At 39.3% G+C, this 18,149-nt stretch overlaps 1 protein-coding gene across 1 annotated transcript; it reads left to right on the forward strand.

Moving 5' to 3' along the window:
- The first annotated feature begins 407 nt into the window (after positions 1 to 407).
- On the forward strand, positions 408 to 3,469 carry LOC306830198 (uncharacterized protein). The gene is made up of 2 exons (XM_079353505.1): positions 408 to 534; positions 1,165 to 3,469. The coding sequence occupies exons 1-2, from the start codon at positions 502 to 504 to the stop codon at positions 2,407 to 2,409; spliced, it is 1,278 nt and encodes a 425-aa protein (XP_079209631.1). The 5' UTR covers positions 408 to 501; the 3' UTR covers positions 2,410 to 3,469.
- The last annotated feature ends 14,680 nt before the right edge of the window (positions 3,470 to 18,149 follow it).

Genomic DNA, 18,149 nt, shown 5'->3' on the forward strand with positions numbered 1-18,149 from the left:
CTGAAAAATTTCCCAGTGCTGGAATGATTTATTACTCTGTACAGAAATCATCATTCATAGAACTGAACACATGTACAGAGGAAAAATAAATAAGTTCAGACTACTGTGAGTTTGTATGAAGAGCCTGCATGAGAGCTTTGTAAATAAGGCGCTTTGCTTTCACATGCCTATGAAACTGAAACATTTCACACAGCTCGCTAAATTTACAATTTTCTCCCTCTCTTTCTCTCTCCCCCCCCCCCCCCCCCCCCCCCCTTTTTGTTGTTGTTTTACTCCCCTCCCTCCTCTGAGTTCACAGTGAAACCTGAGGTGGAGGGAGGCAGGGTCATCCGGGAACATAGCGAGTGGAAACTCCTCCTCCCACCCAGGGAGGGGCACGAGGCGCTATAAAACCCAGGCAAGAGAGTACAGAGGCAACTTGACTAAAGTCTGGAAACAGGTATTAAACAGTGCACCGTGGATCAAATCTGAATCTTCTTCTCCTGGCCGAAGGGGTACAGCATGTCCGAAATGCTTGACGACATCTTTACAAAGGTGAGTCAGAGACTTTGGAATTGACTTTGTTTTGGAAAAAGAAGAGGGCTTCAGAAAGTTGGATTAGATAAGCTCTCCCACTACTTTCTCAAGGTGTTTCTTTCTTTATTTTTTTTTGTTTATTCCTGCTTTGTTTATTTCTCTTTAAATCCTGATTGTGTTCACAGAGGGTCATTTTACTCTGAAGAGATAATAAGATAAGCGAGACAGTCAGCGCTTGGTTGTTTGTTTCTTGAATTCCAATCTTCTAGCAGCAGGATATTCACGAGGGACAGAAAAGCAGGCTAAAACAACAACTGTCCACATTTAGATTCTTAGATGTTGGGGGAATTCAATGCAAATGGTAGGGTAGAATAAACTTGTAAAAGTATTTTATATTTACTTTTCTTTAAAGACTACTTTCTTAATGACAGTATTTTAACATTTTTGTCTCAGTTCATTCTTAATTATGAACCTGTTCTGTTTAAAAAGTTATTTTTCTGGAATTAAAACCCTCTTTTGAGAGATTTAATGCAGTGATGGGAATTATAAGAACAATTTGAGAATGAATATATAACCTACAGTACATTGCTTTGAAAGGAGTTGAAAAAACAATGTCTGGATCTCAACCATGTGAATCGTCTTTTACAGAACTTTCTGAACCCGGCACTGGAAGACTCCTTGCCGCAACAGTCTCAACCCAAAGCACCAGGCCACAGTCGGCTGAACCGGTCTGCCTCCTTCTTCTCCCCGCCCTCCCCTCCGGCCACCTCAGACCTCAGCTTGAGCACTGAGCATGTTAACAATGCTGACAACAACAGCCCTTTCTGGTCCACCAACATCTGGAGCCAGGGCCCTGTTTCCAGACCAAAGCAGCAGCCCGCCTTTAGGCCCGATCGCTCCATGAGCCTAACCGAGTCCAGCAGCAGCCTGCTAGCCTCCTTCGGACAACTGAAGAACCTGGAGGCTTTTAATTCAGGCCCTGCTACTACTACGGTGGCTCCACCGCCTGGTTTTCCTCCCTCATCTGTCCTCCCTCCCTTGATTCCCCAGATGGTTTCCCCAAATCGTTACAAGACTGAGCTGTGCCGGGGATTCCAAGAGACTGGCAGCTGTAAATATGGCAGCAAGTGCCAGTTTGCCCATGGTGAGGATGAGCTGCGAGGACTCTACCGTCACCCCAAGTACAAGACAGAGCCCTGCAGAACCTTCTACAACTTCGGTTACTGCCCCTACGGCTCCCGCTGCCACTTTATTCATGAGGGATCCATCAGCGGTGGTCCAATGCAGTCTGCCAAATTCCAGAACCATCAGCAACCCACTGCCAGTGTAAACAGTGGGCGCCACCAGCTGCGCCAGAGTGTGAGCTTTGCCGGTTTTCTGGGTTCTTCACGCAGCTCACCTCCTCCATCATTCCCCTCAGCCTTCAATGATCCCAACCTTTTGTTCAGTCGTGCTCCCTCTGTTTCTCCACCTCCTGCTGATCTACTCTCCCCTGTGTTTGGGGACTCCCTGCAGCGGGATGCCGCAGCATTCCACTTTGGCAAGCATCCAACCCGTGCCAGCACCGGAGACATCCACAACATTCCCCTTATCCTTGAGCCAAAGGCCTCACGGTGCGTGTGTGGCCATGGGAATAACTTTAACAGCAACAACAGCAAAGTCTTTGCCAACATGGAGGACGGGCACCTCCACCAAGAGAGCAGCAAGCTGTTTCCTGGTCCTGGAGGGTTTGTGAAGCCTGCTGGACTCCAGCGCTTCTCCTCTGAAGACTCCCTGGAGGACAGCTACAGCAGCAGCAGCAGCGGCGGCTCGAGTGGAACCGAGTCACCAACGTTTGATGGATCTGCCACCAAGAGGCTCATTGTGTTCGAGCGTCTGTCCCTGTCCGACTAAACGGAGCCAAAGGGAAACAACAGAAGAGAACTGACACGCTGTGAAGAGTGTCTGTTTCTCTGAACTTTCTACAGGAACAGAACTGATCAGGACAAGTCAAATTTTGATGACAGAATAACACTTAAAGTTCTTAATTTATCTTTGTAAAAATGGAACTCACCTTGGAAAAACTACACATACTGAGATGATTTTAATACCCAATTCTTATCAGACTCTATTTTTATACTTAATATGTAGCTTATAAGACCGTTGTATTTGGTCTTCCTTAAAAAATAACTTCTCTGCAGATCTTGCCACTACCAGTAAAAAGCCTGGTTTGTACTTAAATCTGTTGTGGTCAAAATGGCTTTATCTTTAGTGAAATCATTAATTAATGTGCCTTTAAATATTCTCTGTGCCTGATGGGATATTAACTCTTGGTGCTACAGACAGTATGTTTGATTCAGTAGCCTTACACAGTGAGACCTGATATGTGTCATTGATGCCATTATATCTGTGATATGCACTTTACAGCTAATTGAAAGGGGAGGAACCGTCAAGTCTCCCAGTAGCATTCAAACCAAATCTTCATACTTCACTCTGCTCTGTGTGTATGTGTACGTGTGTGTGGATGTGAGTCTGTTTGGGCATAAATGTTATCTTTCAAAGACCTGGGGTGCAGGTGTGCATGTTTTAGTTGCAGAATGCTGAAAGATCAAAGTGTGCTTTATAAGTTTTAGTTCAGTAAAAGATTCTGTTGTCATTGCTACTTCATAATTTTGCACCCCATCTTTTATCGTCCCCTATTTGTTTGACAACCTGGTTCAGGGACTTTTATCACCGCAGTATTCCTTTCGGTTATTGGTTGCCTTGTGATGTTTAACTTAAACTAATATATTTATTATGATATTTATTTGTGTTTAAAGGAAAAATAAAATGTATTTTGTACTTTATTTATGGAGGAATATTTCCAGGTCTGTGAAATATCAATGTGAGAAAAAAAGCAGTAAAAAAGAGAATCTTATATTTTTAAATTGCCTGCAAGGGACAAAATAAATTTCTGAATAAAGAAACGAATGTATGCTGGTCTATTTGGCTCATGTGTTAATCAGTGACATCAACATGTTTGCTTAACTTGCTCAACTCAAAACCCATTTAAAAAGTTTTTGCCAAGTACACACACGTTGTGTCTGAACATGAACAATTCAGTACGTCATTCATCATTTGAATTTAAAGGAATCTTATTTGAATCATATTTTGTTTGATGTGGGGTTTTATTAGACAAGCATTCCATTAAACTAAATCAATCAATCACATACGCGTGCCAAATCACAAAGAAACACTTTACAACCTTACACAAAGAGCAGTCGATTATGTACTCTGTAACATTACTACAACACTTTCCTTTTAGGCAGAAACCTCGAGCAGAAACAAACACATTGCCATTTTCCAAAACTGACTGACAGGTTTATATGGTCAATAATTCGCCAAATGCAGCCACTCTTCTTAAAAAAAAATAACAATTAAAGGGATTTTGCATAGAGCTTTGTTGAAGTTCTGCATTAATCAGGACAACGTACCATATCCCAGGCCGTATTTTGTCCGTTATGACCTTGGTCTCACAACACAGTGCATTTGTTGTGTATACACCAGAACATAGCACGACAGCTCGTGTCACAAACGACACGTACACACATTATCAGGTAGCTTTACAATCCCATGCAGGTAAAGGCTGCGTTGGTTTGGAACTATTATTCAAGCCTTGAACAATAAGACTCGAGGGAGTAAGAAGAAACAGCTTTGGTCAGTACAAATATGGTGACCCATAACTTATTGAAACTAAGTTTCAATAAGGTTGCAGAGAATATGTTTTACATATCAGGTTCTTAAATTTAAAATAACCCACTACATAAGCTGGTCAGCAAGTTTTTGCACTATTGAAACCAGACATGTCTTTGTCTTCCAATCAATTCTAGCTGTAGACTCATAACTAATGAAGAGATTTCAGATGTGTATGGCTGAGTCCGTCAGTACAGCTGTATTTTAGCTGAATTTCAGATACCAGTTGTGGTTCAGTATTAAGCCATGTTTGTAGCAGGGCGAGAGAATTCAGCAACATGATGACTGAAAAGCATCAATGAATCATAAGAATTAAGAAGAAATTTCTTGTTCTGGTTTAAAATCTGGAAAATGAAAATAGGGGGACTGTTAGTAATGTTTATGGTAATTAAAAACGGAAAATTGCCTAACTGGCTACAGTGACTCAAATGGGGGTGGCAGTAACTCAGTCCATAGGGACATGGCTTGTCAAGTCCCGATGCGGACCAAAATATGGAAGTTTGGTCTGGTGCCAGACCACTTTTCCTTGAGCAAGGCACCGAACCCCCGCCAGCTCAGGGGGTGTCTCCAGTGCACTCTGACATCCATCCCTTAATACATGTCCACAGATCCTGCTTATGCATGTGTGTTATTCATGCCACAATAAAAAAAAATATTTCTGAAACATATGATACATATGTACCATAGCCTGTAGAGAACTGGAAAAAACTGAGCTCATACACCTTGCTTACAACTGATTTGATTTCTCAGCTCTGCATCCTGAGCTGAATCTGCAATGTTCAAAACCTTGTTGATAGAACACTTCTGGACATGGGATTGTGCAAGGCACATTTACAAGTTAAGCAGAAGTTCATGAAAATACCCTTTTGCAATTTCCTCTCTGTACTCCCAGTGTGATCTTGGGTTGAGCAACCCGCTACCACAGCCTCCGCCCTGTGCTGTCAAAGCACTGGATTCTGGAGCAAGGCTGCAATCTGGGAAGAGAAAATAAAAAGAAGGAAATACTTCCCAGTCAAGACTATCTGAGAAACAGACACACACAAAGGGCACTTGTTTAAAGTTTGGAAGACTACTTGTCCTATTTTTCTGAAACCTAAGACATTGTACTGCCTATAGCAGTACATAGCTTTAACAAAGTTTTAAGTGAATTTGATTGAACCTTGAAAGGGACAATGATTTGCAACACGTTTCTAAATCAGTTGTTTATATTTAGGTGGTGAAGTTTCAAGAAAAAAATGTGACTCAGACAAGTCAGATTTCCAGGGAAGTTGTCTGGACTTAGTTACAAGAACTGCAGAGCCAAAGGAATAGACTTGGTTCAGTTTTATAAAAAAAAGGGCAGATTCAAAGTTGCCTTACTGCCTCTCGACATATAAAATGACACATTGCGGTTATTCATTTTTATAACTTGAGTCTTTGGGTTGCTTAAAAACTATTGTACTGTGCCTTTTAGGTCTGTTTCATTTGGACTGATTTTAACACTGGTCTGGATCCACCTCCACTCAAACTCTGGTGTGGTTCATCTGTGGTAGGGAAAGATGGTGGCCAAACCACAGGACTGTTTAAAAGTGGATATGTGACACTTACTGACTGAGAAGCTCAAAAAAACAAGTTCAAACAAAAGTGTGCTCTCCAGTTTACTACATACTGACATTATTGTATATAATTCTGCATGTGACCTGTAATGCAATGTAATGATATGTTTGTAGGACCACTTGTTGCCTCTGAATACAAAAAAAATCAAATCCTTTATATAGGTCGAGGGGAACAAGGTTGTATGCAGGGCTCAGTAGGTAAGGATGAGGAGTTTGAAGTGTACTATATACAACTAGTGTACACATGTATTTCATAACTTTCAAAACAAATTTTCTTTTATGTTTGGGTAATTTAATTTATTTTATTTTAGTTGAAAATGAAACGTAACGAGGCTCGGTTGAAATCTCTCTCTCCTCAGTAAACTGTAAGTGGTAGTGACCTGCCCCCTTTTGTTTCACTTCCCCTTATCATGAAGCACAAGAAGTCACCTTATTTAATAGCTCTTTCCTCATTCAGATTATACTTTATGACAGATGATATCCAGATACAGTCTTTTCTCTTCATTCACTTCGGTTTGCCTCGAAACATGAGAATAGATGAGAACCCCACACAGAGGTGTTGCGTAACATCATTTCCGTCTTTTGTAAGTATCAGTCCGTTAAGTAGGATATACATATGGCTATTTATAATATAATACAATCTTAACTTTAGTATTATGAGTCAAATTAAAAGAACAGCACTGCTGTTACGGTTACAAAAGTACAAGACTTCATACACTCAATAAACCTCAGCTGTGGCTTCTAGCTCTGCTGTTCATTGTGTCATGAGCTCTTGTTCCCCTTTGGACCAATGGCAGGATGTGTTGCTATGGTGATGGACAATGACCACAAAGAGTAAACAGCAAAGACAAAAAGAAGGGACCAGTGTGTGTTTATGTGTGTGCACAAATATTAACTTCCTAGTCTTATAAGAACAGACTGGTTAAAGTTCAACAAACGGCTTGAACATAAAAAAAACAGGGTCTATAAATACAGGTGGATTATTATGCCTTCTGTGGACTAACTTATGTTGAATTTATGTGAAAATTCAAAGTGGATTTTTTTTTTTTTTGCACTGAACATAATGAAAATCAAATGAGGTACACATGTAAAACAAACCTTTATGTAGATCTTTTAAACTATGGTTATTCTCATCACTGTACTACCTAAACCCCCTGAACAACCCTCTGTGACAGGCCCTTCTAAATCCAGGCCTAACATTAGCAGCTCTGTCTGTGGAACTGTTAATGATCAACCACAAAGCTCCTGCTGTCAAAACTCTCTTTACCCAAGTCACCTGATCCTGACCACTGTGCACACAACACGGGAACAGAAACACACAGACAGAGAGAGTTAGAAACACACACACACACACACACACACACACACACACACACACACACACACACACATACACACACATACACACACACCTAAAGTTCAAACCTGGGTGGAGCTTAAAGCTATTACATATTATATTGTGTAAAGGTGAGAAAGAGACTGAGAGATACTGAGTAACTTAAGCAACAGTTTCACGGGACAAAAGACGCATTCATGCATGGTATAACTATATGCAATAAAAAGAAAACACAAGACAGTTTGTTGTATTACGACACATAAGGGAATGGTTTGAAGGTTTAAAAGTGCAATAACAACATTATAAATGGTGAAACTTAAGCAAATTGATCTGAAAGGTTTGTTCAATTTTTCATACAAAGTTTTCTTTTTAAATTGTTGTGAGAGGTGAAGTCACTGATCTGTTTTTCAAAGTTGCATCTGGTTAGGCCTGTTCTGTTGGAACATCTCAACCTGAAGCAATCAGCATCTGAGATTGAAGCGATCATCCAGAAGCAACACACAGCCACATTCCTACCTGAAAAAAAGTGCTTCTGAGTGTGTAAATGTGTGTGCTTCTGTGTGTGTGTACTCAAACACAGCCCCCCCCCCCCCTTGTCATAACCTGCAGATTAAGCTTTATGGTTGAGAAATCTTTCAACCCCAAACCTTCGTCAAGCATTCAGAGAGTGACGGAGTACGTTATATAACTTCTCTTTTATTAACTAGGTCATTGGAAAGCACTGCCTCTTTTTTTTCTTGGAAAAGATAATACTGAGAGAGTCTAACGCACAAAAAAATCTGTACAGATAGGCAGTTGGGGTTTCTTCCAATTAACTCTCCAACAAACCTTCAAATATCGAGTATGCCAACTCTACAGCAAGTTTTAATCAATTTAGTGTTTTACCAGGAAAAGCTAGACATTCAAGGCATTTTTATGAATGTTTTAATGCATCACAATTAACAACCCAAGGAAGTAAGTATTAGTATTCATAAGTAAGTATTACAGTTGAAGATGAGGCTGTATCTGAAATTGAAAAAAAATAATGAAAAATGAAACTTGTCTAAACATGTTCAATTTAAAATGCATTTTAATAGCAGTTAGAGTAGTTAGTGGTTTGATATTGCATTACTGCCCTCTACTGTTAAAGATGTTGTGACTTTCTCATGGCGATGAATAACATTCACAGATTGTAGTTTTCTTGAGTCACCACACAATGATTCACAATCATCATAAAACAAGGTGTAAAACCAGAATGTAGGACCCAGAACTGTATTGTTTAGTAAAGGATAAAGTTATACATGGGAATGTTTAGTAAACTTTATTGGGAGTGCCATCTTTAACTACAGACAGACTCACATTCAGAGGGAAATTAAAAGTATCTGTTTATCTTTAAAACACACACACACACACACACACACATATATATATATATATATATATATATATATATATATATATATATAATGTGTTATGATACAGAGAAGTTATCAGGCTCAGTTATCATCTACCTAGTTTTGTTAGCTGTATTTAGCTGTAATAACAGTCGTTATTTAATTAAACGCTCTAACCCATGTGGAAAGAAGCACGGGTTGTACTTTTGCAGAATGTTATCAGAGAAAGAAAACCCAGAGAGGAAGCGATTGCGAATTAATGCTATGAGACTCCCTGCTTTCTCTTTAGAGAACTATTTAGGCTTGGCTCAAAAATATATATTTTAATGACTCTAATATTATTGCCTTTAAATGTCTTTTACTACTGCCCGAGAACACTGGCTAATAATGATCATGATACCATAGGTAACGTTAACTAACTGATGTTAGTTAATTAGACCTTAGTTGTGCTTCGATGTAAAAACAAGCAAAAAAATAGTGAAAAACCACTGATCCATTAAAAACAGTTTCAATTTCAGACATAGTGGCTCGAAATCAAATTCCGAAACTCTGGTAGAGAGGGAGGAACTCTGATCTTTAGAGTTTATTGGAGGGCTTTCCATGAGTTTGGGAAAATGCTGATTTACAGAGTTCAGTAAAAGCTCGAGGGACTTTAAGAACAAGCCACTCAGAAAAATGAGTCACGTATGTGCCTGAATTCCACTCCAACAGGCCCGTTATGTAGGGTCCAATAAGCGCCTTGAAAATATATTAAAAAAACAAAGTTTGTTGCGCCTCTCTTCAAGAAAAGGCCAAACAACCTTTTTATACAGGTCACAATGATGACTGCTGAAACAATCACTAGTTATAAACCTGGAGGGCGGAGTGATAGACGGAGTCCAGAGATTTCCGAGTTAAAGTGTCCCATGTGCAAACTTGCGTTTATTGTTATAGCTCTGTTTTGCTGTGGTTGTCAAGTAATGTAACCATGCATTATTTGAAGAGATGGAAAATAAATTATGTCTGGTCATGTTACTGAAGGCTATAAGTTTGGCCATTTAACATATCTTAAGCTGCTTTGCCCACCCTTACCTGTTAGTGAGAAGGCCTATCAGTCAACTCATTGAAAGAGGTTGCTAAGCTTTTCCTGTATCTCTGCATTTTCCGAGAAGGCTGAAATGGGCATGAAGAACTTTATTGGTTGTACGAATTTTAGTAGCAGAGTATAATATTGTAGTTAATAAGAAGCCTTATTGTTTTCACGTCCATGCAAACAAACACATCTCTTACTCCTAACCTGTATAGTTACTCACGTATTTAGCTAGAAGGGGAGGAGGAGAGACGTGTAGAAATTAGTGAGAAACAGCAGCGTCAGTAAGACAGACTCTGGATGGGGAAGGAAAAGGGAAATATTTGGGCAGTGACATCACAGCAACAGAGTGGAAGTGCTCTCCTTTTATAGACATGTTCTCTCTCCCTACCACATTCCTCAGCCACAGAACTCAGTCTACTCCTCCTCCTTCTGCCCTCTTTTTCTCAAACTTCCCTCCTGCCCCAGCCCTGAGTGCTTTGACGCAAACACAGGGAACAGAGGGAGGAGACAGAGGGGGGGAGGGGGAGAAAAGTTGGTTGAAAGTCCCCCCTCCTTAGCCTTCCTGACCACTTCTCCTTTCCTTTTACTCCCCTCTTCCGCTCTCCTCTTTTACTTTCACTGGTACGATTGCAGCAACTGTATACAAGAGGAATTCATTGCAAAGTGCTCTATTTCCGATTCACAGGAACACCTTTCATGGAGTCAGAATTATGTCTTTAAAACCCCCTGCTACACCCAGAAAGGCCTCCTTCATATTCAAATACTAAAACATCACTTTAATCTCAAGTAAAAAGTGTTTCTGAATCTATATGCTGTACATTAAAGTCAGGACAGAACTTTTTTAGTCAAATTGGACCTCTGAAAAAAAAAAAAAAAAATCATGTGAAAATAAAAACTAAACTACCAACATGAAAACTTGCTGATGTGAATTGCTTATTGTTATTCACTGACGTTGTTATACCTCAGAGAACAAGAAGTGAATCTAGATGAACATTCACAAACTGTTCTGAAAAGCAGAAACAGAACCAATGGGTTGTTGCACATGAAAAACAAGAACAGGAAACGGTTCAGAACCAGAGTTTGAATTTTCTTGTTTTGTTTTTTTTTTCCTTTTTTCATTTATCTGCTATACAATCCAGAGCCCCACAGAGATTTTGATTATTTGACAGAACCCAACATTTCATAATAAACTTATTCATTATTCAGACAATGAAACATTAAGGTATATGTATACTCAATTGTTGGAAGCCTAAGGGTGGTTTCACATTACCTGTACCCGGGTACTGTGACTAAGTCCACTGGAGATGTGAACGCAATCATGCTCAAACAAGGAATTGGGCCACTATATGTTGTGATTCTAATGACTCATGTTGCTTCAAAAACTGTTCGCAGCGCGGTCCATTTCATCCTCTGAGCTGCATGATAGATGTGGAGGTAGGAAGTGGGTCATTGTTGGCATTTAGAAGTAACAAAAACATCCACAGTTAGCAGGATGAACTCAGTTTGCATGTAGTTGCCATGGTTGGTACTTCTTCTTCTTTTAGTTTTTTAGCAGATGACCAGCCGTTTATGTAGCCACCTGCTGTACTGAACTGTGTACATACGCATGTGTATTCGGGTAGGGAATGAAACAAACGCGTGATGTCCCCCCAAAAAATGTAATCCATTGATGTCGCTTAACATTACTTTCTTTTGTGTGAAAGAAAATGGCGAGTCGAACTATTCTAAGATTAAGAAGATTTTCTAACAGCTTCCTTGACAGTGACTTCACCTTGATCTTTATTCTTTTCTTTCCTCTTAAAAATCTGTCAGTGTTGTTCTTTACATTTTTCTGTCTTAGTATATTTTGTAAACCTTAATCTTCCCAAAACTGTTGGGGATACAGCAGTCGCCTGTTATGTGTTCAAACGTGAGTAAAGGCCCATTTTACAACATACATCAGGGGTAAATAAAGTAGGTTATATAGGCATCATTTTTTTTACATCAGAATACATGTAACTAATAACTCCTAGCAGTTGGTTCAGTTACAAGAGGGTGTTGGGCAGAAGAAGAAAGTCCCTTCAGACAGTTTCACATCTGTTTGTGTTATTAAAGCAGATCTTTCACAACAGGCTGGCCCATCTATGTCCCTCACACGCTTCCTGTTCATGCTCACACTCGGTAAACGCTTCTCCTTTTAGACTTCACACTTCCTGTTTTTATGCCCCTTTCTTAATATGGTATGAAAATAAATTAGCACTATGTCAGTGTGTTTGATCAGGAACAGATGTGTGACCTGCACATGATTATGAACACAGCTCTCTGTGTTTAAGGCCAAAGATATTTTCATGCCCACCCTCCTGATGATGAGAGGTTGGGATTAAAGTTTACAGAATACTAATCATGTCAACCTTTGTCATACATGCCTTTTAATATTCCAGTGCTATACGTGTAACTGACATCTGGTATCTGATTAAAACACTTGGTTTAACACTTCAAATACAGATTTCAGAGAATGTAAAGTAGTGTCTGTTTTGACACCATACTATGTTTCATATCTGTCTCTTCATGAGGTCCTTATGTGATTCATACAAAATTCAAAGAACTTTTTACATAAAAAGGATCTGAGAACTAATTATGTTCTTCAAAAAAAAGATCACTCTTCCTCATTGTTGTATTTGTTGACTAAATAAATGCACCATAAAGTGAAAAGTTGCTGTTAATCATGCTGTATAACACCTAAAAGTCATCCTCCATAGTATGTATGAACATTAAGGGTTGTCAGCATTAACCAGATAATCAAAATTAATTAAGGTCGGAAATGAGCACATTCATTATTTCAATCACGATCAATCACATGCTATTTTGTCCCTTTAAGCGCACAAGCCGCTCTCGTGTCTCCCTGCTGTGATCAGCAAATAATAACTTCCCTGAATGATTGAGTGACTCATTTTACATAAAGTTCTAGACCGCTCAATTGGAGAGTCAAAAGTATATATTCACCTCATGACAACAAACATTTCACTTTTTTACGGTTCCTTTTAGCTGCTTTTATTTAGTTTAGTTTGATCCGTAACAAGTTCCTTTGCTCCGTGGTTAAGTTAATAAGCATAAACCTTCAATCTACCAGAAGATCCTTAATTTATTTCAAATGTTATGACCAGTAAACTTTGAACCGAGATGCAGGACACTGAAACAGAGGTTTATTGGTAATGACATTTATTGCAGTGAATGGAGATAAAGATTCTGGAGGTTGGCAGCATAGACATAATATACCTAGACACCTCATAGAATGACGCTGCCTATTGGAGCTGACGAATCAGCACGGCCGCCATCTTGGATGGGTCTTTGATGTGTCCGCTCTGCATTCATTTCTATTGAGGAAGGTGTTTCCCCAGTTACAATAATCCTCATAACTCCCTGAATTTCGAATGGATTTTGACATGGTTTGGTTTGTTACAAACAGCGGAGATTTTGCTGTGACATAATATTATAATTGGTAAAATAACCTAAAATAAATTTTCTGTTATCAATGCTGCATTGGTTATTGCAACTGTAAACTGCACAAAACACCGGAATAGTGACTTGCTCTCCATTGATCCCTATTGACTGAAGTGCTAGCATAGAGCGAGGAGACCCATCCAATATGGCGGCGACGTTTCATGTGTTCCAGCACGTCATGAGGCGTCTAGGTATATTATGTCTATGGTTGGCAGCGTGAAGGGGAAAATGGCTGACCAGTGCAGAGGAGTGGTGTGAGCGTGGCTGATGAGTGGTTGGGAATCCAGAGAGCAGGTTGAGTCAGATGGGTAAAGGCAGGTGGGTGAGTCGAGATCCTGAGACAAAGGGAAAACAGGATGAGAATCAAATAAAAAATAGCACAAGAAACATATTTTTCTTTCTTCAAAATCTATCAAAATCTTAGGAAGCCTGAGACATTGTCTGCTGCAGTTGCTGACACAACAATCTGGCAATGAGTGAGTTATTTCATACAGTTTGGTCTTAGTTTTACTTTTGTAAATAAATACATTGTCAATATTACAACACATGGAATGCAAGTCTAATCCAAAGAAACCCATTTTTGGCTTTTGTTGGGCTACTTATTTTCTTCTCGATCCAATCTCAAAATGTATTCTCATTTTCCAACCTGTGACAATATTTTCTGTCTGCCACAGCTTTTAGGACATTGTGACCTATGTCCTGCTTGTTTGAACTCCAAAGTTCCTCAGTGCTGAGGTGTGCAGTATTATAGCTCAGCTGCTTCTTGTCAGAGGATGTGTTATTTTAGGTCCAGTGTTTTAGTTTTACTCTAAAACCAGCAGTGGGCTTGTGGCTGCTGAGCCATTTCATGACACAGCACACACATCTCAGCCTGGAGGACAATAGGCCTCTCTGTGAGGAAGCACTCACACATGTACACATGTACACACGGCTATGTTTATACAGGTGGGCAGAAAATGAAGTGGTTAGCGAGGTGTGTGTGTGTGTGTGTGTGGTGAGTTTGGTTATTGAAAGGAAAGGAATGGATATGGCGTATGTGTGTTTTGCCTTGGCTTCTCTCCCAGGAATACAGTACATACCACAGTGACACTAGCAGTGCCGAGAGCAGCAGAATTACTGCTTATGAAAATAAGCTTCATGAAATATAAGTAAGAATGGAGAGAAAAGGAACGTGAAGGAGAAGAGGGAGCAGAGGAACAAACTTCATAAATGGGCACTATTCAATGCACTGGCATGTCCGTCATTTTCCTCTGACATCATGCCTGGGATTAAAATTGTTGTAATTTCTAAAGTCATACAAATCCTGGGAATTCATCAAACAACCATAACTTTACTGCTTTTTATTTGATCAGAATCTGACAATGGGAAGTGAATCCTGAATGCATCACTAAAACCCCAGTTTTTAATACCCAATGGCTACCATCTGACAACAGCTAACCTCAAATGCACCCTAGTTGGCCTTTACTGTGAGTAAGACATTAACACCAAACACTTCATTAAGCATTCCACAACTTAAACATGTATACTGGCAACAACAATATGTAATGCAATGCTAACAGCTGTTGTTTGATTTGATCGGAAACGTGAAAGTCTTTCTGATGACATAGTATGTCAAGATAAAATGATGTCATAAATATGATCGCAGAGCACCAAGTAAGCTAACATCAGACAGATAAACATTAAACCCCGATCTTGTTAACATTAGCAAGTGTTTACAACAATTTTCACCTTTTTTGATACAGTGTGAACTACTATTGTTAGCATTGAGTCACGTTATAGCAAACAGAACTCTAATTTAGGGGACGGATGTGTGGATATATACAGTAGCTCTTCCAACTTGGACCAAAGTCATACAAAGTCAATCATTATAGCATTTGAGTGTTCCTTTCAAATTTCATATAGCTTGTATGTTGGATCCTTCCAAAACAACAATAATTGGTACAAAAAACATTTTAGCTAATTTTACTGACTTCATGGTAACTTAAGCTACGGTCATAGAAAGCCAATCCATTTATATAACTGCAGAACACTGATGAAGACCATGACGAAATGCGAAGATTGAGGAGATACTATTTTGTCTATCATACTGGTCATATTGTAAAACATTTAAACTCCAATTTATTAAATTGTGCTTTGTTAAAATACAAGCTAACCATATTGACCATAATCAATTACAATGGGGTTTTTTTTCCTGTTCCTATCTAATGGTGCAAATAATGATATCAGGGTTAAACATACTGTAATGTGTTCAACCGTTCAACTGCTGTCTCCCTCTCTATCATTCTATCTATCAAAAAAGTAGCAGTCCAGAAATCAAGAAATTACCATGACGTATGAACAAAACATGCTTGCACAGCAGTCAACCACATGTGACGAAATACTTGGGGCACATTTTGGGAAGTTACAAAAACTATATCTACACATGCACACATAGTGACACACTGAGCTTTTGGGAAGTGACTTGTTTTATCAGATGTAGAAACCCGAAATAAGAGGAAGACTGATAATGCTAAGACGGGTGTAAAAAAATTAAAAAAAAAACCTAAGGGCTCTTAAAAGATAGGAAAAATGTATGGGGGGATTATCATGACAAATTTTCCCTGAGGTTTGTTTTCTCTTCTCTTCATTTAGTTCTTAGGAGAAGGGAGCAGTTTTGTATTTAGATATATTACAGCAGCTTTACTCACAGCCACACACAAGTATCATTCACCATTTACATTACTCTGGACAGAGCACCCCACATGAGACAGAGAATCACTAGAGACACTCCCAAGAAACACTGAATGTCAACATACTAAATGTTGATGTGTGTCATTTTCTATCATCACTTAAAGGTTTTTAAAAACTAATTTGTGTGTACTTCTTCAAGTATTGAATGTTTAGTGTTTCTTTTCTTAGCATGCAGTTATCAAAAACAATTATTTCTGCCTATTCCTGCTTTTATCACGACGGCGAGGAAGGGCACAATTGTGGGCCTAGGGATGTCTGAGGGGTATGTGAAGGATTAACAAAATGCAGAGCACCTCTCTCAGGGAGACTAATGAAACCCCAGTAAAACACAATGACACGAGGCCTGCCCTCAAAGAGAAACTCAAAAAAGGTTTTGCAAAAACACCCAGCACCAACAAACTACACTCTGAGACAAAAAAAAAGAGAAATACTGATGACTTCAGGTAGACAAGTTCTTGAGTTGCTTCTGCAGACTTGCACACCTCCACACAACAAGAGCTAAAGACAGAACCTCTCACTACCCCTGATGGTGGGATAATAAGTCAGCCCAGAGCACCAGAACCCAGGGATACAAATAGACTTCACACACCTGGTCTTAATCAGGGATAATCAGTCACACACACACATACCTGCCTCTGCACTGAGTTGATTCCCTCATCTAACTCATGAGTGGTAAGTGTAGGTGCCGAGTCGCTAACTGAACAACACATGCACTGTGTATTGTTTTTTATTGAAAAATAACAAATTCCATAGCCAAGTAAAGACTAAAATATAGTAAAGCAGATAGATCTTAAATTATAATAAAGACAGCAAAACACTTCCTAATAGCCTAGCAGCTACCTGCCATCTGTTTCTAGAGTTAGGCCAGAGTAAACATGGTGCCTCTAAAACTACAAAATTACCACCACCAACACCACCGTCATCCTCCCTCCTTTGTTTCTCAGTCACAAAAGTTACAAGCTCCATTGTTAGCTGAATAGCACAAACGTATTAAACTTATTTAATTCAAAAAAGTTACCTTTTTCAAATAATTGCACAATATTAGAATTTATATATTTTCTAAGTAAACTACTGGTAGTAGGGAGTTTTAGTGAAGGCTCAGGGGGAGGACTGAGACAAAGTGTTTAAAAAAAAAGAAAAAAAGAGAGAGAATATATAGTATAAATATAAATTAATAGTATGAGTCTTTGTTTCTTCCCTCCAGGTTCAAAGGTTGGAAACTGGATTCAACATTGCGTCATTTTGAATCTTTGAGCCAGAAATGTGGTTAACCCTTTGAATCCAACGACATCACAAGGGCTTTCATAAGGACAGTATCATCATTAAATAACGACAAAATACGCCGACACATAGCCTGGTGCAAAACATAGAAAATACTGGGGAAAGTTGGCACAGGAAACAGTGTGGCAATGACATTTCCCATCACACTCACACACACACACACAAACCCACTTATTAAATGACACAAACACATTCACGATGGGGCCCCACCATGCTACGCCCTGTGTGGGTACTCACTATCGGCTATTAAACATTTTCAAGGTTATGTATTCTTGTATTATCTGTTGGAGCCGTTTACCATGCGGGCCCTTTCATACCCTTTTCCTCACATACACAAACACGCACGGGCACACACAGGAACACACTCAAAGAAATGTTTTCCTCTACACGTTTCCTGGATACCAACATATAAATAAAAGTATGTGAAAGACGTCATGCGATATGAAGCACCAGATCCATCAGTATTCTTCCAATCAAACACTCTGATCAATATTTGGAGCTGTTGCCTGGATACAGTGGGATGAGCAAAAAGTGAGAATGTACAGACCGGGAATCACTCAACACCCAAAAACAATGATGCCGCTAACATCCTCAGGGTAAGCATTGTTCCTGTATGATGTGTGTTAACAGATAAACTGTTGTCTCTCTTGTGTTTTTTTTGTTTTTTTTACACAAACACAAGCTTGACTTTAGAGGAGGATGTTAACAAAATACTATTGGCATTTCAACAGTAAAATGAATTTGCCGACCTGCTCCTTATTTCAAGGGGTCAAACTAACTAAAAACACTGATGAGATAGACACTGGCGGATGCAAAGGAAAAAGCCCCATGACAACACGCTTCCTACAGCCACCAAAACACTATTATGAACTACAGAGTAAAAGTTTCCAAGCATTAAGCAAAAATGTAAATAAAAACATACAAACAAGCTGTTTTACACATTATGGTGAACATGTCTCACCAGTTGACCACAAAGCTGTAAAAGGAGCTCAAATCTGTTACAGTAAGCACGTTGCTATTGTTCCTTGTGATTTACTGATGAGTTTGCTTCAGAC

Source organism: Symphodus melops (assembly GCF_947650265.1).
Source record: "Symphodus melops genome assembly, chromosome: 10".
Lineage (NCBI taxonomy): Eukaryota > Metazoa > Chordata > Actinopteri > Labriformes > Labridae > Symphodus > Symphodus melops.